General features: G+C 32.1%; 1 protein-coding gene across 11 annotated transcripts in view; it reads left to right on the top strand.

The window, feature by feature from the left end:
* The window catches only part of LOC5579939 (atrial natriuretic peptide receptor 1), a 199198-nt gene that overhangs the window by 147262 nt on the left and 27094 nt on the right, over positions 1 to 24842 (top strand). For all 11 annotated transcript variants that reach the window (XM_021850376.1, XM_021850373.1, XM_021850378.1 and 8 more), the window contains exons 8-11: positions 20642 to 20941; positions 23011 to 23146; positions 23209 to 23420; positions 23483 to 23978. In XM_021850376.1, the coding sequence (XP_021706068.1) occupies positions 20642 to 20941; positions 23011 to 23146; positions 23209 to 23420; positions 23483 to 23978 (1144 nt within the window). The remainder of the gene's footprint in view (positions 1 to 20641; positions 20942 to 23010; positions 23147 to 23208; positions 23421 to 23482; positions 23979 to 24842) is intronic.

Genomic DNA, 24842 nt, shown 5'->3' with positions numbered 1-24842 from the left:
TTGACTTATTTTAATTTGATTTTTTTTTTGCGAATAGTAGAGGTATTTATACCTACGACAAAACGTGCACTCTTCTTCACAACCATCTTGACATTCTCACTTGCATTTGAGCTGAAGGTAATTGACAATTCCTATCATAAGGATTTCATCCTGGGATTGAATCCCAGTAACAATCCCGCTCACTGTGATTGCAAAGAATCAGGATTCGAAACGATCCTGCTTATTGAGATTATTTCAAAGCATGCTTGTTTAAATCTCAGAGTATAAAGATGATCTTAGAAGACTGATGTCAACAATATATAAAATTATGTTTGATAAAACCTGATAAGGAGGTGTTGTTATGTTCCATGCTTATTTGAAAATGATGAGTAAACTACCTATCTAACTGATGCTTTTCTGAAATAAATTTGACTGCTCCAATTGCAATATTGAAATTATATGAAAATTCGCATGCCCACCCTAGCCGTTGAAGAAATGAACCGTTACTCTTTGAACGTGGCAAAGGATGGTATTACCATGGATGGTGGGTGCGCTCGTAAGACATGCAGTTGTTTGCCCCAAGATTATTTGGTTTTCTAATATGAAAGCATACATTTTTTTATATACCAATGAATTGCTGAGAAAATTTGCAATCTATTGGTGCTAATTATAAGGCTGAAAAATAAAATTCATAGCATACTTTTTCAATTTCCATTTCATGCGCAAATGATTTCCGCTGCAACAGCAGCGGGCCGTGGGAAGAAGGAATACGAAAAACCGACCAACAAGCGATAAATGAAATGTGTTCATCTAACTGTGAGTCATTTTGCTAATGATGTAGGATGGGTGATCTGTTGATATTGATATTGGTATCACGTGTTGATTACTTCGAGCCTCGAATTCTTGGATCAATTTTAATTTTATCTGCAAATTGTTCTGAACAAATCTTCTTAATTTTGTTGAATAAAATATATTGGGGGATTAGAGTTTTCTAAATTAGTAAATAATACGTCATAAGTCATTTTTAATTTCAGAGCGGTCGGTTCTCAGCTTGCTCCTGGCGATCAACATGCTCGTGCTGTATGTATCAAGCGAGCGTGCTTGTGCGGAATGTACGAAGTATACGATGCAACTGATCTTGAATTAAATATTTCATATTACAATTGGCATTGGAAATTCCAAGTAAATATTTGTATCTCATGGCTTTCTAAGTGGGATGCCCGAAATTCATTGAAAATATTCTAATTGTTTGTGGCTGAGAACTTTGGACAGACAATTTGAATGTGATTATTGGGAATTTGTTGAATATTTTCCAATTACTGGTAGACACTGAAAAAGGCTGCAATATGAAAAGATGATTGTTTAAAAAGTCTTTGATAAAGTGTACAATATTTTGAAATACATCGAGTTGAAAACAAACAAAGCTATGACAAGAACACTATTTGTATGACATGTTGGTTTATTAAAATAAATCCTAATAATATTTGAGATTTTTATGGAATAATTTGAATATTTCCGAATACCTGATGACAAATGGGCATTCCAGACAAATATTTGAATGAGATGAGGAGCTTTACCAACATTTTGAGTAATACATTACATTCAAATGAAATAAGGGTTTCTAAAAAAACGGTTCAATGTATAAACGAAATGAGTATTTTCTAGTAAACTCTCGAATATTTGAATGCTCTCTCGAAACATTCGCATTTTTTCAGCAACTTAGAAATACTTGTGTTTTGTGGAATTCTTTAAACTATTCTGAATATTTGATGGCGATTGAGAATTTCTGACTTATATTTGAATGAGATTAGAATATTAGAAAATTTCTGAAAAAATAGAGTATCTCGTCAGTGATATTTGCATAAAAGGAATGTTTTAGAAGAAATTCTGAAGTATGCATGATTAAGATAATTATTTTTTTAATGCAATTTTAAATAAGACGTCTCAATATTATATGAATATAATTAAATAAATTATTTAAACAATATATGCTCCTTTTTTAAGAATTACCGCTGAATGTTTGACTGAGATGAGAATATTTTGAATGAATCCGGAATAATTCAGTTATTTATGAAAATTTTGAATATTTCTGAATATTCGATGTTATTTGAGAACTTCTGGCAAATATGTTAATGCGATGAGGATTTTGAAAAAATTAAGTATAACAAAATATTTAAATGAAATGAGATTCTCGTGAATAATATTCATATATGGTTTCTGAATGAAATTTTGATAAATGTATGAATAAGATGAGTATTTTTATTTCACTTCAATATTTAAAATATCATGGAGTTCTTTGGAAAAAATCCGAATTATCGATGGCAATATAAAATTTCTGACAAATATTTTAATGAGATGAGGATTTTTACGAAAATTCTGAGAAATATAAGAATGCGATAAGTATCTCGTAAACAACATTCGAATAAGACTGAATTTCTAAAATAAATACGGTATCTTGCATGAATGATACGAGTGTTTTCTAAATAACTCTCGGCTATTTGAATGATCTCTGGAATCTACCGCATATTTTCGAATATCTGCGAATTTCAAAGATTCTGACAACTTTTTCAATAAGATAAGAATATAAGAAAATTTCTGAATAATAGGAGATAAACATCTCGAAAGTTATATTTGCATATAAAGAAGTGTTTCAAAAGAAATTCTGACGAGAATGGGATAGATATTTTCTCAATATAATTTCAAATGATATGAGTGTCAGAAAATTTCTTAATAATATATGAATAAGATGAGTATCTCATGAATGACAATTGAGTTATATGCTTTTTACAGGAATTCCGCTAAATGTATGACTAAGATGAGTAATTTTTCAATTACTCCGGAATACTCGAATAATTTATGAAATACTTTGAACAGTCACGAATTATCGATGCCATCATTCCAATCGAGAATTTCTGACAAATATTTTAATGAGAAAAGGATTCCAAAATATTTCTGAAAAATATATAAATGTGATGGGAATCTGTAAATGATATTAAAATTATAGAAAGGTTTCTTGAAGAAATTCTGAGAAATGTGTAAATGCGCTGAGTATTTTTTCAGTAACTTCTAAATTCTTGAGTGTTTTGTGGAATTCTTCAAATTACTCTGAATACTTGATGGTGATTGAGAATTTCTGGCATATATTTGAATAGAATATTAGACAATTTCTGAAAAAAAAAAATTGGAGTATCTCGTCAGCGAAATTTGCATAAAAGGAGTGTTTTAAAAGAAATTTTTGAAGAAAGCATGAATGAGATAAGTAGAGTATTTTTATAAATCAATTCTAAATAAGACGAGGATACTAGAAAATATCCATATAATATATGAATAACAAGAACATCTTGTGAATGATATTCAAACAATATAAGTGTTAAATAACTTCCGCTGAATGTGTGACTGAAATGAGAATCTTTAAATTGACTCCGCAATATTTTAGTAATTTATGAAAACTTTGAATATTTCCGAATACTCCATGCCTAATTAGTACTTCTGTTAAATATTTTAATAAGATGAGGATTCCAGATAATTTCAGAAAAAAATAAATGAGTGAAGGGGCCTAGATAGCCGTAGCGGTAAACGCGCAGCTATTCAGCAAGACCAAGCTGAGGGTCGTGAGTTCGAATCCCACCGGTCGAGGATCTTTTCGGGTCGGAAATTTTCTCGACTTCCCAGGACATCAAGTATCTTCGTACCTGCCACACGATATACGCATGCAAAAATGGTCATTGGCATAGTAAGCTCTCAGTTAATAACTGTGGAAGTGCTCATTAGAACACTAAGCTGAGAAGCAGGCACTGTCCCAGTGGGGACGTAACGCCAGAAAGAAGAAGAATATGACTGAAATTTCTCGTGAATGTTATTTATATACGATAAGGGTTTCCTGATGAAATTCTGATGAATGTATGAATGAGATGAGTATTTTTAATTGACTGTAATATTTGAAATATAATAAAATTTGTTGAAAAATCCGGTCTTGATAGCAATTGAGAATTTCTTACAAGCATTTGAATAAGATGAGGATTCCAATATCTGAATAACATATAAATGAAATGCGTGTCTTGTTATTTGAATTACATAATGGTTTCCTAAAGAAATCCTGAAAAATACATGAATGAGATGAGAATTTTATCAATGACTCTGGAATATTTGAGTGTTTTATGAAATTCTTTCAAGTGTTCCGAATACTTGATGCCAATTGAGAAATTCTGACATATGTTTGAATGATATTAGGATATTATAAAACTTCTATTTTATGCATAAAAAAAGTGTTTGACAAGAAGTTTTGAAGAATGCATGCATGAGATAAGTATTTTTTGTTTCATTTAATTTAAAAAAATTCTAGAAAATGTATTGATACTATAATAAAATAAATATCTCGTGAATGATATCCAAACAATATAAGTACTTTTTTTTAGAATTTCCACTAAATATGACTGGGACGAGAATCTTTTCAATGACTCCGGAATATTTCAGTAATTTATGAAAACTTTGAATATTTCTAAATTTTTGATGCCAATTGAGAACTTCTGGCAAATATTTTAATGAGATGAGGATTCTAGAAAATTTTAGAATACAAGATATATAAATGAGATCGTGAATGATACTTATATACGATAAGGGTTTCTGAATGAAATTTTGAATTGACTTAAATATTTAAAATGTTCTGGAATTCTTTAAAAAAATTAGAATTCCAGATGGCAATTGAAAATTTCTGACAAATATTTGATTAAGAAATGTAAGAATAAGATGAGTATTTCGTAAATTGCATTTGAATAAGATAGAATTTCTGAATTAAATACGAAAGAAAATATTCTAAATAACTCTTGAATATTTCAATGCTCTCTGGAATCTTTCGCATATTTTTGAATACCTGGGCAGTTTTTGAAAATTTTCTGAATAAGACTATGACATTAGATAATTTCTAATAAGCATTATTAAGTAATATTTGCATACGGGAAGTGTTATCAAAGAAATTCTGAAGAATGTATGAATTAGATAAATATTTTTTTAGTTTAAATTAAATTGAACCGAGGATACTAGAAAGTCTCTGTTCAATATATGTATATGATAAAAATCTCGTAAATGACATTTGAACAATATAAGTGGTTTTTTTAAGAATTTCCGCTAAAATATATGACTGGGATGAGAATCTTTAAAATGACTCCGGAATATTTGAGTAATTTATTAAATGCTTTGAATATTTCCGAATACTCGATGCTAATTGAAGGCTTCTGACAAATATTTAATAAGATGAGGATTCAAGAAAATTTTAGAAAGAAAAAACAATAAATGAGTTGAGTATCTCGTGAATGATATTCATATACGACAGGTGTATCTGGTTGAAATACTAATGAATGTATGAATGATTTAAGTATTTTTAAATTACTTTAATATAAGAAATATTATGGAATTCTTTGAAAAATCCGAATTATAGTTAGCAATTGAAAATTTCTGACAACTATTTGAATGAGATAAGGATTCCAAAATATTTCTAATATATAAAAAATGAGACAGAGACGAGCCTACCAACGACTGAAAGCCTTTTTAATAAAGATAGATAATGAAAGTCGAAATGAGGTTTCCACCTTATAAATTATATTTGAATTATATAATGATTTCTCATAGAAATTCTGAAAATTGTATGAATAATGAGTGTTTTTCATTGACTTCGGAATACTTGAGTGTTTAGTGCAATTCATTGAATTATTCTTTTTATTTGATGGCAATTGATAAATTCATGTTTTGAATAAGATTAGGATTTTAGAAAATATCTGAAAAAATTGGAGATAAGTGTGAGTGATATTTGCATAAAATAAGTGATTTAAAACAAATTCTACAGAATGCATGAATAGGACAACTTTTACCTTAATTCAATTTCAAATAATACGGGGATACTACAAAACATTTTAATAATATATTAATAAGATGAGTGAATGACATTTAAATAACATAAATACTTTTTTTTAAAGTAATTCCGCTGAACGTATAACTGAGATTAGTAATGATTCCGCAATATTTAAGTAAATTATTAATTACTGTCAATATTTCCAAATATGCCTGACGCCAATTGAGAACTTCTGAAAAATATTTGAATGAGATGAGGATGAAAGAAAATTTGAGAAAATTATTATTGAGATAAGTATCTCGTGAATGTTATTTGAAGGGTTTCTAAAAGAGAATATGACAAATGTATGGATGCGATTATTTTTTTAAGACTATGTAATGCTTAAAATGTTATGGAACTTTTTAAAAAATCTAAATTCTCGATGACAATTGCGAATTTATGACAAATTTTGAATGAGTTGAGGATTCCAAATAATATTTCAATGAAATGTGTATTTTGTTAATGACATTTGAGTGATATAATTGTTTCTAAACGAAGTTCTAAAGAATGTATGAATGAGATGCAATATGTTTCAACGACTCCGAAATACTTGAGTATTTCATGGATTTTTTTTCAAATTTCGTACAATTTTTAGCAAATGAGACATTAGAACATATATTTGTATGAATAAGTATTGTCTTAATTCAATGTTATATAAGACGAGAACAATAGAAAAATTTTTTCGATATATGTTCGATTTCTCAATAGCTTAAAGTTTTCGGAATTTTTAAAAGTACTCCATAAAACACTCAAATATTCCGGAATCTTTGAAAAATTATTCATCTCATGCATACATTTTTCAGAATTTATTTTAGATACCTAAGACCTTAAGATACCATTATATGTTGGATATACAGTATTGGGAATAAAAAAGTAAACAAATGCCAATTTTCAAAATGGTCATGTTTGGAGGTATATAGCTCTATAACGTGAATTTAGCAGCTAGTAACGTGAATTTAGCATTTTCATTGGATTTTGAAATGAGTAAACACATGCTCAAATGTAGAAGGATTAAAATTGTAAATAAAAAAGTAAACAACAACAAGGTCTTATAACTTAAGAATGAAAACAAATATGATTTTTTTTTACCAAATTAGGTTTGTAATCCGGCACAGTCCTTACACAAAAAAAAAAACTATGGGATGATTTTGTAATATATATCTGTTTTAAGTTAATTAACATTGATGTTGTTTACTTTTTTATTTCCATTTTAAAACCGTCTGGAACTTTAAGACATGTGTAAAAAATGTTAAAATCCAACAAAAGTAGTAAATTCACTTTATGTTTAGTTCACCACCGCAAATTCATGCCATTCGGATAATTGCACACCGAACTACCGACCTTCATAACAATTGACGTCTTATTTAAAATTGAATTAAAAAAAAATACTTATCTCATTTATCTATTCTTCAGAATTTATTTTAAAACATTTTATTTATTCAAACATCAGTTATGCTCAATTGCGATCAAGTATTCAGAATAATTTAAAGAATTCCACAAAACACTCAAGTATTTCGAAGTTACTGCAAATATACTCAGTGCATTTATATATTTCTCAGAATTTCTCCAAGAAAACTTTATATAATTTTAATAGAAATATCTTGGAATCCTCATCTCATTAAAATATTTGTCAGAAATTCTCGATTGCCATCATGCCATCGATAATTGGAAACTATTTGAATTTAATTTATGAAATTTCGAGTATTCCGGAGTCATTCAAAAAATACACATCATGGTCATACATTTAGCGAAATTCCTGTAAAAAGCATTTATATTACTCAAATGTCATTCATGAGATACTCATCTTATTCATATATTATTAGAAAATTTTCTGACACTCATATCATTTGAAATTATATTGAGAAAATATCTATCCCATTCTCGTCAGAATTTCTTTTGAAACACTTCTTTATATGCAAATATTACTTTCGAGATGATTATCTCCTATTATTCAGAAATTTTCTTATATCCTTATTGAAAAGTTGTCAGAATCTTTGAAATTCCCAGGTATTCGAAATTATGCGGAAGATTCCAGAGAGCATTTGAGAGTTATTTAGAAAACACTCGTATCATTCATGCATGATACCGTATTCGTTTTGAAAATTCTGTCTAAGTCGAATGTTGTTTAGGAGATGCTTATCGCATTCTTATATTTCTCAGAATTTCGTAAAAATCCTTTCTCGTCTTATATAACATTGAATTAAGACAATAGTTATTCATACAAATATATGTTCTAATGTCTCATTTGCTAAAAATTGTACGAAATTTGAAAAAAAAACATGAAACACTCAAGTATTTCGGAGTCGTTGAAACATATTGCATCTCATTCATACATTCTTTAGAATTTCGTTTAGAAACAATTATATCACTCAAATGTCATTAACAAAATACACATTTCATTGAAATATTATTTGGAATCCTCAACTCATTCAAAATTTGTCATAAATTCGCAATTGCCATCGAGAATTTAGATTTTTCAAAAAATTCCATAACATTTTAAGCATTGCATAGTCTTAAAAAAATAATCGCATCCATACATTTGTCATATTCTCTTTTAGAAACTCTTCAAATAACATTCACGAGATACTTATCTCAATAATAATTTTCTCAAATTTTCTTTCATCCTCATCTCATTCAAATATTTTTCAGAAGTTCTCAATTGGCGTCAGGCATATTTGGAAATATTGACAGTAAATAATAATTTACTTAAATATTGCGGAATCATTACTAATCTCAGTTATACGTTCAGCGGAATTACTTTAAAAAAGTATTTATGTTATTTAAATGTCATTCACTCATCTTATTAATATATTATTAAAATGTTTTGTAGTGTCCCCGTATTATTTGAAATTAAATTAAGGTAAAAGTTGTCATATTCATGCATTCTGCAGAATTTGTTTTAAATCACTTATTTTATGCAAATATCACTCACACTTATCTCCAATTTTTTCAGATATTTTCTAGAATCCTAATCTTATTCAAAACATGAATTTCTCAATTGCCATCAAGTATTTAGAATAATTCAATGAATTGCACTAAACACTCAAGTATTCCGAAGTCAATGAAAAAACACTAATAATTCATACAATTTTCAGAATTTCTATGAGAAATCATTATATAATTTTTTGTTTTCTTTATTAACGAGATTTGTAGCCCTGGGCTAGTTCATCTCGGGACCAACGGCTTTACTTCCCTTCCAAAGGAAGTCGTCACTATAACTTTTATGTCATAAGTGACTATCTCGGGGATGGGATTCGATCCCAGGTCCTCGGCGTGAGAGGCGAGTGTTCTAACCGCTACACCAGGTCCGTCCCCTACAACATCATTATATAATTCAAATGAAATTTATAAGGTGGAAACCTCATTTCGACTTTCATTATCTATCTTTATTAAAGAGACTTTCAGTCGTTGGTAGGCTCGTCTTTGTCTCATTTTTTATATATTAGAAATATTTTGGAATCCTTATCTCATTCAAATAGTTGTCAGAAATTTTCAATTGCTATCGATAATTCCGATTTTTCAAAGAATTCCATAATGATTCTTATATTAAAGTAATTTAAAAATACTTAAATAATTCATACATTCATTAGTATTTCAACCAGATATACCAATCGTATATGAATATCATTCACGAGATGGTCAACTCATTTATTTTTTTTTCTTTCTAAAATTTTCTTGAATCCTCATCTTATTAAATATTTGTCAGAAGCACTCAATTAGCATCGAGTATTCGGAAATATTCAAAGCATTTAATGAATTACTCAAATATTCCGGAGTCATTTTAAAGATTCTCATCCCAGTCATATATTTTAGCGAAAATTCTTTAAAAAACCACTTATATTGTTCAAATGTCATTAACGAGATTTTTGTCATATACATATATTAAAAAGAGACTTTCTAGTATCCTCGATTCAATTTAATTTAAACTAAAAAAATATTTATCTAATTCATACATTCTTCAGAATTCCTTTAAAAACACTTCCCGTATGCAAATATTACTTACGAAATGCTTATCTCCTATTTTTCAGAAATTATCTAATAGCTTAGTCTTATTCAGAAAATATTCAAAAATATGCGAAAGATTCCAGAGAGCATTGAAATATTCAAGAGTTAATTAGAATATTTTCTTTCGTATTTAATTCAGAAATTCTATCTCAATCAAATGCAATTTACGAAATACTCATCTTATTCTTACATTTCTCAATAATATTCAAATGTCACAAATTTTCAATTGCCATCTGGAATTTTAATTTTTTTTAAAGAATTCCAGAACATTTTAAATATTTAAGTCAATTCAAAATTTCATTCAGAAACCCTTATCGTATAAAAGTATCATTCACGAGAAACTGATCTCATTTATATATCTTGTATTCTAAAATTTTCTAGAATCCTCATCTCATTAAAATATTTGCCAGAAGTTCTCAATTGGCATCAAAAATTTAGAAATATTCAAAGTTTTCATAAATTACTGAAATATTCTGGAGTCATTTAAAAGATTCTCGTCTCAGTCGTATTTAGCGGAGATTCTAAAAAAAAGTACTTATATGCTACTTGTTTTTAATTATGAATCGTGGTTTACGGCTAACCAGCCGAGTGGAAGTTTAATAACTACCGAAAAGCTAAACATTACATATAATTTGCAATTGGATTAGATGGACAAATTGATGTGAAGATTTACTAAAAAGTTACACGTCTTCTAATTTTGTTTGAATATCTTTCACGAGATATTAATTGTATTGATATAATATCAATACATTTTCTAGAATTATTTTTAAATTAAATGAAACAAAAAATACTTATCTTATGAATGCATTCTTCAAAACTTCTTTTCAAACACTTCTTTTATGCATAAAATAGAAGTTTTATAATATCCTTATATCATTCAAACATATGTCAGAATTTCTCAATTGGCATCAAGTATTCGGAACACTTGAAAGAATTTCATAAAACACCCAAGTTTTCCAGAGTCATTGATAAAATTCTCATATCATTCATGTATTTTTCAGAATTTCTTTAGGAAACCATTATGTAATTCAAATAACAAGACACGCATTTCATTTATATGTTATTCAGATATATTTTGGAATCCTCATCTTATTCAAATGCTTGTTAGAAATTCTCAATTGCTATCAAGATCGGATTTTTCAACAAATTCCATTACATTTCAATTAAATATTACAGTCAATTAAAAATACTCACCTCATTCATACATTCATCAGAATTTCATCAAGAAACCCTTATCGTATATAAATAACATTCACGAGAAATTTCACTCATATATTTTTTTCTGAAATTATCTGGAATCCTCATCTTATTAAAATATTTAACAGAAGTACTAAATAGGCATGGAGTATTCGGAAATATTCAAAGTTTTCATAAATTACTAAAATATTGCGGAGTCAATTTAAAGATTCTCATTTCAGTCACACATTCAGCGGAAGTTATTTATCACTTATATTGTTTGAATATCATTCACAAGATGTTCATGTTATTCATATATTATATGGATATTTTCTAGTATCCTCGTCTTATTTAGAATTGATTTATAAAAATACTCTACTTATCTCATTCATGCTTTCTTCAAAAATTTCTTTTAAAACACTCCTTTTATGCAAATTTCGCTGACGAGATACTCCAATTTTTTTTTTTCAGAAATTGTCTAATATTCTATTCAAATATATGCCAGAAATTCTCAATCACCATCAAGTATTCAGAGTAATTTGAAGAATTCCACAAAACACTCAAGAATTTAGAAGTTACTGAAAAAATACTCAGCGCATTTACACATTTCTCAGAATTTCTTCAAGAAACCTTTCTATAATTTTAATATCATTTACAGATTCCCATCACATTTATATATTTTTCAGAAATATTTTGGAATCCTTTTCTCATTAAAATATTTGTCAGAAATTCTCGATTGGAATGATGGCATCGATAATTCGTGACTGTTCAAAGTATTTCATAAATTATTCGAGTATTCCGGAGTAATTAAAAAATTACTCATCTTAGTCATACATTTAGCGGAATTCCTGTAAAAAGCATATAACTCAATTGTCATTCATGAGATACTCATCTTATTCATATATTATTAAGAAATTTTCTGACACTCATATCATTTGAAATTATATTGAGAAAATATCTATCCCATTCTCGTCAGAATTTCTTTTGAAACACTTCTTTATATGCAAATATAACTTTCGAGATGTTTATCTCCTATTATTCAGAAATTTTCTTATATTCTTATCTTATTGAAAAAGTTGTCAGAATCTTTGAAATTCGCAGATATTCGAAAATATGCGGTAGATTCCAGAGATCATTCAAATAGCCGAGAGTTATTTAGAAAACACTCGTATCATTCATGCAAGATACCGTATTTATTTTAGAAATTCAGTCTTATTCGAATGTTGTTTACGAGATACTTATCGCATTCTTATATTTCTCAGAATTTTCGTAAAAATCCTCATCTCATTAAAATATTTGTCAGAAATTTTATATTGCCATCGATAATTCGGATTTTTTCCAAAGAACTCCATGATATTTTAAATATTGAAGTGAAATAAAAATACTCATCTTATTCATACATTTATCAAAATTTCATTCAGAAACCATATATGAATATTATTCACGAGAATCTCATTTCATTTAAATATTTTGTTATACTTAATTTTTTCAAAATCCTCATCGCATTAACATATTTGCCAGAAGTTCTCAAATAACATCGAATATTCAGAAATATTCAAAATTTTCATAAATAACTGAATTATTCCGGATTCATTCAAAATATTCTCATCTCAGTCAAACATTCAGCGGTAATTCTTAAAAAAGGAGCATATATTGTTTAAATAATTTATTTAATTATATTCATATAATATTGAGACGTCTTATTTAAAATTGCATTAAAAAAATAATTATCTTAATCATGCATACTTCAGAATTTCTTCTAAAACATTCCTTTTATGCAAATATCACTGACGAGATACTCTATTTTTTCAGAAATTTTCTAATATTCTAATCTCATTCAAATATAAGTCAGAAATTCTCAATCGCCATCAAATATTCAGAATAGTTTAAAGAATTCCACAAAACACAAGTATTTCTAAGTTGCTGAAAAAATGCGAATGTTTCGAGAGAGCATTCAAATATTCGAGAGTTTACTAGAAAATACTCATTTCGTTTATACATTGAACCGTTTTTTTAGAAACCCTTATTTCATTTGAATGTAATGTATTACTCAAAATGTTGGTAAAGCTCCTCATCTCATTCAAATATTTGTCTGGAATGCCCATTTGTCATCAGGTATTCGGAAATATTCAAATTATTCCATAAAAATCTCAAATATTATTAGGATTTATTTTAATAAACCAACATGTCATACAAATAGTGTTCTTGTCATAGCTTTGTTTGTTTTCAACTCGATGTATTTCAAAATATTGTACACTTTATCAAAGACTTTTTAAACAATCATCTTTTCATATTGCAGCCTTTTTCAGTGTCTACCAGTAATTGGAAAATATTCAACAAATTCCCAATAATCACATTCAAATTGTCTGTCCAAAGTTCTCAGCCACAAACAATTAGAATATTTTCAATGAATTTCGGGCATCCCACTTAGAAAGCCATGAGATACAAATATTTACTTGGAATTTCCAATGCCAATTGTAATATGAAATATTTAATTCAAGATCAGTTGCATCGTATACTTCGTACATTCCGCACAAGCACGCTCGCTTGATACATACAGCACGAGCATGTTGATCGCCAGGAGCAAGCTGAGAACCGACCGCTCTGAAATTAAAAATGACTTATGACGTATTATTTACTAATTTAGAAAACTCTAATCCCCCAATATATTTTATTCAACAAAATTAAGAAGATTTGTTCAGAACAATTTGCAGATAAAATTAAAATTGATCCAAGAATTCGAGGCTCGAAGTAATCAACACGTGATACCAATATCAATATCAACAGATCACCCATCCTACATCATTAGCAAAATGACTCACAGTTAGATGAACACATTTCATTTATCGCTTGTTGGTCGGTTTTTCGTATTCCTTCTTCCCACGGCCCGCTGCTGTTGCAGCGGAAATCATTTGCGCATGAAATGGAAATTGAAAAAGTATGCTATGAATTTTATTTTTCAGCCTTATAATTAGCACCAATAGATTGCAAATTTTCTCAGCAATTCATTGGTATATAAAAAAATGTATGCTTTCATATTAGAAAACCAAATAATCTTGGGGCAAACAACTGCATGTCTTACGAGCGCACCCACCATCCATGGTAATACCATCCTTTGCCACGTTCAAAGAGTAACGGTTCATTTCTTCAACGGCTAGGGTGGGCATGCGAATTTTCATATAATTTCAATATTGCAATTGGAGCAGTCAAATTTATTTCAGAAAAGCATCAGTTAGATAGGTAGTTTACTCATCATTTTCAAATAACCATGGAACATAACAACACTTCCTTATCAGGTTTTAGCAAACATAATTTTATATATTGTTGACATCTATTCCCTTGTGATAATATTGCTAATAGTGGGAGTTCATACCCGGAGGACAGCGAGATCTCTCTGTCTCTGGAAGTTGGTATTGAACTGTGGTGGTCGTGCATCAATTTTGTATTCGTTGGCAATTTGCAATAGAATTATTTACTGAATATTTTTGACGGGATATTTGAATCCTTGTAATGCAATTATGAAGTGGCATTATCCTATATTTGCATTCTTTATATGATAAACCATATCATGCATGGTGACTTGGATTGCTATATAGAGGGATTATAAATAACGAAAAGTTTATTATTTTTAAAGCTAAGTGGTACTGGTAGATTTTTAAATATTGTGGATAAACATTCATAATATTATCGCATTTTCTCATGTGGAGGATAACAATACTTTTTCCGGTAGAGAAATATTCCCTTGCGCATGTGGTAGTAATTAGTTCATTTCGGTAAAGATGTTCATTCAATAAATTTCAAATTGTCGGTTGATTCCAGATCCTCCACTGACTTGGGCCTAAAAAGTTCTATAAATCATAGTTTAAATTTCAGTGCGCCATCAGATTCATCCATCACAAATTTATTAGAGGCACATGATTTTATCTTTAAAACACGCAAAATGGTTATTCTGAAGAACGGAACATTCGTTTGGGCTGAAAACTTGATCGATAAGTCACCTCCAGCTGGGGCTCCATTCGTTCAAATTTTCAGCTTAAATGAATTTTTGGTTCTCCAGATTTGTGCTCTTGAAAATTTGAGGTTTGGCTACGATTCATCTTCACCTTAAACTAGTCAAACAATTTTCTCAGAGAGGCCTCTGAGAACTAGAGCTATTTCAGATATTCTTTCATGATCAATTTGTTTAATTCCCCCAACAACTTGTAAAATTATCTAAGGACTTCTTCTCGGAATTTTTAATGGATTTGATCAGAAATTTCACTTAAAACATATCCAATCATTGCATTGCCTAAAGCAGTGATTCCCCAAAACAATGCTCCAAAGTAATTTGCCATAAATAGTGTTTCTCAACTTTTGATAATTTTCTTGTATGAATTTCATTAGGAGTATTGAAAAAAATTCTCAAGAATAAATCGATGAAATTCATGGAATATATATGGCAGATTAACAAAAAAAATATTGGGTTTTTTTATGAAATATCTTTATGATATCTCAAGAAAAAAGTATGGTGAAATATAAAACAATTCTAAAACAATTGAACAGATTATTAAAATGCATTGACAATATCCCTAAATCAATCATTAGTAGAATTTTCAGTGTAATTGATGAAGTAATTCTAAAGGTATTATTCAAAGGCATATATTAAGATATTTGTTGAATCATTAGCCTTCAAAAGCCCGAGACGAACCTTGAATTTTTAAATGATTACGGCTCGAAGACTAGTGGAGTTGTGTCATCTAACCGTATTTGCTTCAAAATTTATTTCAAATTAATAGATTACCTGCTTTGCTCTTGTCCAGTTGATCAGCAGAAGTTTTCTCATTTTGTTTTGTATGGGGAAAGGCATGTGAATGGAAGCTTTAATCGAAAAATATTTGGTAGGCATGATAGTCATTATTTTTACGTACAACCGGTACCAAATATTTTTACGAAAAAAGTTCCCAATTTTGAGAAATAATTCGTTAGATATTTTTTCGCGTTACCTTTTAACGATTTTTCGCGCATAGACACTAGCGCATGTGCGTTACTATGTGGTGAATAGCGTATGTATGTAACCCATTGATCCACTGGCCTCCGAAGTGACCACACTAAAAATTAAAAAATGGTTCTTGAACTCGATATCGATGTATGAAGTATCAAAATAGGTAGTTTTCACTGTACCACTGAAAAGTTCGATAAATCATAGTTTAAATTTCATGTAAACATTTAAATTAAAGTATTTTACATATTTATTGGGCGATTTAGCCGGAATTGCACTTCAGGCATTTTATATATTTTTGAATTTCTTGAGTATTTTTAAATTCCTTGAAGTTTTTGTGTTGTTTTTCTTCTTTAGATATTTTTAGTAATTCCTCTAGATGTTCCTTAACTCTTGATAACTCATTAGGGATTTATGAATATCTACATAAATTCCTTCAAAAATAAAAAAATCCACTTTTCATGAAATTTTCTATACAAATTCTTGATAAAATCCGACCTTTGACTAATAAAAAAATATTCAGGGATACCTCTGGAAACTCAGCGAAGGACTATTAAGGAGGTTTTTCCAGAAATTTGATTTCCTTCTTGATGATTTACAAAATTTACAGCAACCTCAATGTTTCATTCTGAATGATTCCCCCATAAAGTGCTAAAATTATCGAAGGACTCGTGTAGGAGTTACTCCCGGAATTTTTCAAATCAGAAATTTCACTACGAAGATCTTTCTGCTCTAGAGCGAGATTTCTCAAAAAATTGCTAAAAGGATTCTTCAGTGTACCAGTATCCCTAAATCAATCATTAGTAGAATTTTCAGTGTAATTGATGAAGTAATTCTAAAGGTATTATTCAAAGGCATATATTAAGATATTTGTTGAATCATTAGCCTTCAAAAGCCCGAGACGAACCTTGAATTTTTAAATGATTACGGCTCGAAGACTAGTGGAGTTGTGTCATCTAACCGTATTTGCTTCAAAATTTATTTCAAATTAATAGATTACCTGCTTTGCTCTTGTCCAGTTGATCAGCAGAAGTTTTCTCATTTTGTTTTGTATGGGGAAAGGCATGTGAATGGAAGCTTTAATCGAAAAATATTTGGTAGGCATGATAGTCATTATTTTTACGTACAACCGGTACCAAATATTTTTACGAAAAAAGTTCCCAATTTTGAGAAATAATTCGTTAGATATTTTTCGCGTTACCTTTTAACGATTTTTCGCGCATAGACACTAGCGCATGTGCGTTACTATGTGGTGAATAGCGTATGTATGTAACCCATTGATCCACTGGCCTCCGAAGTGACCACACTAAAAATTAAAAAATGGTTCTTGAACTCGATATCGATGTATGAAGTATCAAAATAGGTAGTTTTCACTGTACCACTGAAAAGTTCGATAAATCATAGTTTAAATTTCATGTAAACATTTAAATTAAAGTATTTTACATATTTATTGGGCGATTTACCCGGAATTGCACTTCAGGCATTTTATATATTTTTGAATTTCTTGAGTATTTTTAAATTCCTTGAAGTTTTTGTGTTGTTTTTCTTCTTTAGATATTTTTAGTAATTCCTCTAGATGTTCCTTAACTCTTGATAACTCATTAGGGATTTATGAATATCTACATAAATTCCTTCAAAAATAAAAAAATCCACTTTTCATGAAATTTTCTATACAAATTCTTGATAAAATCCGACCTTTGACTAATAAAAAAATATTCAGGGATACCTCTGGAAACTCAGCGAAGGACTATTAAGGAGGTTTTTCCAGAAATTTGATTTCCTTCTTGATGATTTACAAAATTTACAGCAACCTCAATGTTTCATTCTGAATGATTCCCCCATAAAGTGCTAAAATTATCGAAGGACTCGTGTAGGAGTTACTCCCGGAATTTTTCAAATCAGAAATTTCACTACGAAGATCTTTCTGCTCTAGAGCGAGATTTCTCAAAAAATTGCTAAAAGGATTCTTCAGTGTACCAGTGTAATTTGTGTGTACCACCAGTGTGTAGTTGTGTAATGATCATTTTGCATGAAATTTGTAAATGTACTTTTGAGGTCGCTCGACCCCACTTATGGAAGTAATGGCTACGCCCTTGTATGGGAACCATTGGGAATATTTTGTAGAGCGGAAAATAACTTGCCAAACGGCAGACGATATCATTTGCCTTTTTTACGGGAGGGCACCGAAATTGGTGCGATACAAAATTGGCATTTCCTTCCGGGTGATGACATCGCGCGACTACCAATCTCCGATGAGTTCCATCGAAGCTCGGCGATATGATATAGCCAAAAGGGACCGATACGTGACAGAACTGCCAACAAGTTCCTTAACCCTAACAGAGTGTGATTTTGCTGTCGCGATAACGAACGGAAATTTCTGTTGCAAAGTTGGATTGAAGGAAATCGCTTCGGATAGGTTGGAAATTATAGTGACAGCGAAAAGGGAGTAGGGCTACGCTTTAGCAGAGATTTGACGATAAACATTTCAATGAATACATATGAAATCTAATCAGGCTAGTAAAATGCTTGTAAAATCAAACCAGAAGTTGCTAGGGAAAGGTCGCGAAAGAAAAAGAAGTTTTTACTAAATGCTGACGCTAGTGCGCATCGTTTCTTCGTGGCGATGATGGAATTCTCTACATCCTCATCAAGAAACTTCCTGAAAGTAGTTTATCAATCTTAGTTGATATATTTAACAAATGTTTTCATTCAGCATATTTTCCTGACAAATGGAAAAATCCTAAGGTTGTTCCAATTTTAAAACCAGACAAAAATCCTGCAGAAGCTTCTAGCTATCGTACAATCAGTTTGCTTTCCTCCATTAGTAAACTTTTTGAAAAGGTCATGTTGAACAGAATGATGGTCCACAACAATGAAAATTCAATTTTTGCCAATGAACTGTTCGGATTCCGCCATGGACATTCGACCACTCATCAACTTTAACGTGTAACAAATTAGATCCGTTTGTCAAATCGTATATTCAAACAAATTTTCAGGCCAGCCATGTTGTATGCTGTACCCATATGGACTAGCTGTTGTAATACCAGGAAGAAAGCTCTGCAGAGAATTCAAAATAAAATTTTGAAAATGATTCTCATGCTTCCTCCCTGGTATAGTACCAATGAGTTACAAAGAGTATCCAATGTTGAAACATTGGAACAAATGTCAAATAAAATAATTAACAATTTCAGGCAAAATCTTCTAATGCCACGATTGATACGTAATATATTTAGGTTAAGTTAGGTTAGGTTAGGAACTGTGGGTAAAATGAACAGGTTTGTGTTTTACGGTAATTATGCTATAAATCTATGCAAAACATAGCACCATCCTTAATACTCAGACTAAGAAACTATTTCGACAACTCTAGCGCGATCTAGAACTGTCAAAAGCTGGAAAAGTAAACAAAAACAAAGTACGCCTCTCTGTTTTCTCACATGATGTAAATTTTCATTCGTAGAATTTAAGGTTTTTATGACTAAAATCATCAAAAATCTTTTGAATTGCGTAGCACATCATATCTTTAAGGTATTTATGATAAGTAGATGGAAATTGGAAGTATTTTTATCTTCTAAATTCATAGAACAAATGATGTGATGATACTGATTCTTTGGGGGTAAAATGAACCATTCGAGATGGGGGTAATATGAACACCATGGCAGGGCGAATACTTCGGGATTTTATTTTAGATGCCGAGAGTTTTCCGGAGAAAATACAAAGACAGACATCGACAGCCATCCAAATGGTCGCAGCTAAACGTTCCATCGATTTCGGAGTGTCTTGAGATATGCATTGATCATGTACCAGATGCCGAGAATAGTGACGCAACCCGTTCAATTCAAATGATGTTCATTTTACCCCCACCGCATGTTCATTTTACCCCCAGCATGTGTTCATTTTACCCCCATTGTATGTTAATTTTACCCCCAAAGTATATGTTCATATTACCCCCGTTACATGTTCATTTTACCCACATGTTTGGAACATTGGCTCTGTGGAAAAACATTTTCAAAATTATATTATTGATGATAAAATTCTATTTCCATCACAATATTTCAACTTGATACATTGCATAAACATCCTTCTTCAATTCTGAGCTATTGTAAAAGAATGTGACAGCTTTATAAGCAAGAAAACATGAAAATTGCTTAGGGTGTTCATTTTACCCCCAGTTCCCCTAATAAAAAATGAAAAAAAAAATGAATAAACTATCCCCTTACGCCTTAGAAGTTCACGTATAAAGGCTCACACGTGTTACAATTTCATTACAATAAAATCGCCGGATAATATCCTCTCTATGAAAGATACATAAAACTTCATAGTTATAAGTACCAATCACATCGTAAATACATCTGTTTGATGTCGTGCAATAGAGTTCGCATTTGGTGCTATGACCAGTGCAAAACATGTTCTCAACCGAATATCGAGATTTGATCTTGCTATAGAAAGCAAACGAGGGCGAGATGTGATTCAATTTCTTGCTGTCCTGATTAAAGCTTCGAGTGCACTGCAAGCAGATGGAATAATCACATGAAAGGGAAACACTTCCATTAGTTGTTTGCTATCTTCATTCGCTGAGTAAATGCATTTCCCCGCTCAAAATCGATTTTCTCTTTCAACAGGTGAAGCTGCTTACCAAAACCAAGTTCAACTACACCTACGCGGAGGATGAGCCGGTATCGACGTTTGTGACTGCATTCTACGACGCCGTGCTGCTCTACGCTTATGCCCTCAACGACAGTATTGGCCTTCTCGGGGAACAGCGAGCGCTGAAGCAACCCATCAATGGAACTTATCTGACGCATCTCATGTGGGGGAAATCTTTTAAGGGCATCACCGGGAACGTTACCATTGATTCCAACGGCGATCGGATCTCAGATTATTCGCTGCTGGATCTCAATCCGGAAACGGGAATGTTTGAGGTAAGTGGATGAATAATATAATTAAGCTATATCAACGAATGTTTGCTATTGAAAGCCGGAACTGCTACTACTAATTTTCGCTGTTGCTGTTTCGCTTAAATGTCGTCAATACGCTGATCAATACAACATTTATCTGGTATCTGCGACAACTCGTGTTACCCGTTGGCAGACTCAGCTAGTGGTTCTAGATTTGGGGTCGGCATTACGTTCGAACCCTGCACAGATTATACTGGACGATCGTGTGCCTTATAACAAAGGACTTGCTCAGGGTTTAACCATCCTAGGGTTAGCTTTCTACTTACTCAGGAAGACTCACATACCATAACTGTCGCAACGTTATTACCAGACCCACATGAGGGAAACCAAGTCCATGAATCAATAAAATAAATGACACTACATACTAGAAATTAAGCTTACATGTATTTATTTAAACCAACAATACATTGTCAGGAAGAGCGGAAGGGGAAGAGTCGATGCGGCCGAGCAGCAACTATTGGGGCCCATGGCTCAATTATCCTTCCCAATCATCCTATGGCAAGATCCGATCTTCTGGACGTCGTGTATACCGTCGACGCTCACCTTCGGATAGTTGATGATGTCTAGCTTATCCTTTTGCCGTCTAGCTGGTTAGATAACTGACGCACAGTGGCGCATGGCCGGACAAAACCTCAAAATTTCATGTTCTCAAAATCACTTGTTAATATTCTTTATAGGCTTCTTTACCATTAAGTGACGATTTCCCAAAAATTAGATTGATCAGTGTTTTCGATTTTTGGCAGCATCGTAAGTGTAGATGCTTAAAATTCATCAAGTTCACCTATTAAATTTCAAATAGCTGTATCTCAGCGAAACCATAACCAATTTGAGCTCAATAGGCTTCATTTGAAAACTTAGTCTTAAGCCTTCGATTTGATGATAAATATTTAATTCTTACAACGATAGGTTATTACTTGTACCAAAAAATGTTTCTTCAAAATTATGGTTAATTTTTAAAACTTCGTCCGTTTCATGTGAAGTTTTTCGTGAAAGTGAGTCACCCACTATTAAGCAGAAAATGATCCTTTCTTTCAAATATACAATAGTTTTTCTTGTCCCTCTTTGCCCCTAGAGGTGAAAATTTCATTTTTGCCATTCCGTTACAAATCAATCAACTTTTCATTGATTAGATGCACTACATAATGGCCTACTTTTCCTACCAAAAAAACAATGCTGAAAAAAGCTACTTTGGAAGGTGTCAACCCAATATCCCAGTCTATTCTGGATCGCACATCTGATTCTATATCTGATGTGCGATCCAGATGCAAGAAGGTGATATTGTCGGCGCGATAAAAAGTTTGAATCGGTTTTTCGCATTTGTATATATATTTTTTTTTTTTCAAAATCTATGCGAGATACCTAACTTCGGAAGTTATGCATTCCATTCGCATCCGGATGTGCTCTAATGCACCCTACTTCCGGTAGGGCGCCACATGCGGTATCTTGCATGGATACGGAGAATCCTTTTTCGACGAACTACATTTCCTAAGGATTGACCGATCAGGTTTGGAAACGGATCGCCCAGCATTCGTAGAGGTGACAGCAGGATCCGCTACTGTTCACGCCCTCTTACCTGTTCTGTCCACCAATAGTCTGTATGATGTGAACGAAAAGAAAATTTGTGACATCCGTAGATACTACTATGTATGTCGCAACCTGCACGATTGAAACATACAGAAATGTTACTACACATGGATGTATGCTGAAATGTTTGTTCGTGCTTTTGGAAATGATCCAGCTTTAACGGAATTTTTCGTAATAGCAAAAAATGTTGTATTCGCGACTACGAAACAAAAAGAGATTTACAAAGCACTCGCACTTATGGAAAACCTCGTAAAGAACTGTCACCGTGTGCGTGAAAAAAAGCAAAAATATATCTCTCCTTGTTTTTCTCACAGAAAACCGAAGAAAACATCAGCAGCTTCGTAGTCCCGAATGCAACTCGTTGTCAGGCGTATGGCAAACATTCGTTTAACTATTATCCAACTGCAAACTCTGTGGATCCTAATTATTCTTATTTTTTTCATTTCAAGATAGTAGCAAACTACTTCCACGACGGAGGACTACAGTTCGTAGAGGGCAAAGAAATTCACTGGTCTGGTGGCAGAACGAAAGCTCCCCCTGACAGACCGATCTGTGGCTTTGACGGTTCTTTATGTCCCGACAAGTGTAAGCATATCTAATGATAAACTTTCCCAAATTGCTTCCTAAGCCTCTATAATATCTTCCAGCTCTTCCCGGTTACGCCATACTCTCGCTGATTCTGGGCCTATGTGTCATCTGCATGGGTATAGCGTCGTTCATGGGCTATCGCCACTATAAACTCGAAGCGGAAATCAACTCCATGACATGGAAAGTGCAAGCCAACGAGGTGCTTTCCTGCCACTCTAGTCAAGGCCATCGGGGAAGTCTACACATGATGGCCAAACGTGGCAGTCAAGTTGTAAGTACCCGCTCAAACGTGACTCGTAGTAATTTATAAACCAATTAGTAGTACGATTTCAGACTTTCTACTCCGATGAGCTTAATTCGCTACCTGGCGACCGACAGATCTACATCCAGCTTGGATACTACAAAGGTTGCAAAGTTGCAATCAAAAAGATTAACATTAACAATCTGAACCTGAACCGCACGATGATGCTGGAGCTTAAGCGCATGAAAGACATCCAGCATGATCACCTAGTCCGATTCTACGGCGCCTGTCTTGATCCCAGCCCGGATCCGTTCATTCTGACCGAGTACTGTCCGAAGGGGTCCCTGCAGGATATCCTGGAAAATGAAACCATCAAGCTGGATTGGATGTTCAAGATCTCACTAATGCATGACATCGTCAAGGGTATGGCATTTCTACATTCCACCGAGCTCCATTCGCATGGTTCACTCAAGTCGTCCAATTGCGTTGTGGATTCACGCTTCGTGCTGAAGATAACCGATTTTGGGCTGCATCAGTTGCGCGGATCGCTCGACGACCAGGATCAGGAAAGCTATGCCTATTGGAAAAGTAAGTATTACGGTGATGGTCCTGAAATCTCTGGTCCCTGGTAAATTTTTGGGTAGATCAGCTGGAATAATTACGTGCCTCTGGAGCCGGTTATCTGAATGTTATATGCAAACTCGTTTGAGTATACGCCATCTCATCTACAAGCGTAGCCAATGATCTTTCAGAGGAACATGAACAAAGTTACCCATACGGGCTCACTTGGTTATATTTTACAGGGACTTTAGAACAACGACTGTTTAAGGTTATCCAAAAAATACTTGGAAAGCAGAACATCAGATCTACAATCGTAGCGAGTGACCTTTCAGTACTAATCCTGATCTGAAGTCCTGTGTTCAACGGAGTTCTTGGATAATCCTAGTTAGTCGTTGAACTCAAAGCTTGAAAGATCATGTTGGTAGATTATAGCTTTTGGATTATCGCAAACAATTGTTGAACTCGAAACTTGTTGGAACAAATTTTGTTGAGCCTGTTTGGGTGTAAACCTTAGTCATTAACGTCAAAAAGGTCATAGGTTACACACTTAAATTATTTTACGGATTCCTGTGAAATCTCAACAGCTGAACAGTTCGGTAAAATAAATTAACGGAGTACGGTAAATTTTTACAGTATTCCGTAAAAAATCACCGGAATCCGTTAAATTCCGACGAAGTTACGGTGTTTTATTTCACCGAACTGTTCAGCTGTTGAGATTACGGTGAATTTCACCGTAAGAGCTTAGTGTGTACGCCTGTAGATCTGAAGTCTTTTATTCATATACAGTATGGCCCATAAAAAAATGCGAAAATTGTTTGAACGTGGAATTAGGATCCACATGCGTTATTTTCATTGTTTTTGATAGTGAATGTAATATCTGATTATTGTAGT

This window comes from Aedes aegypti, chromosome 3 (genome assembly GCF_002204515.2).
Source record: "Aedes aegypti strain LVP_AGWG chromosome 3, AaegL5.0 Primary Assembly, whole genome shotgun sequence".
NCBI lineage: Eukaryota > Metazoa > Arthropoda > Insecta > Diptera > Culicidae > Aedes > Aedes aegypti.
Note: the sequence above shows the minus strand (reverse complement) of the source record. Positions and strands in the feature narration are given on the sequence as shown.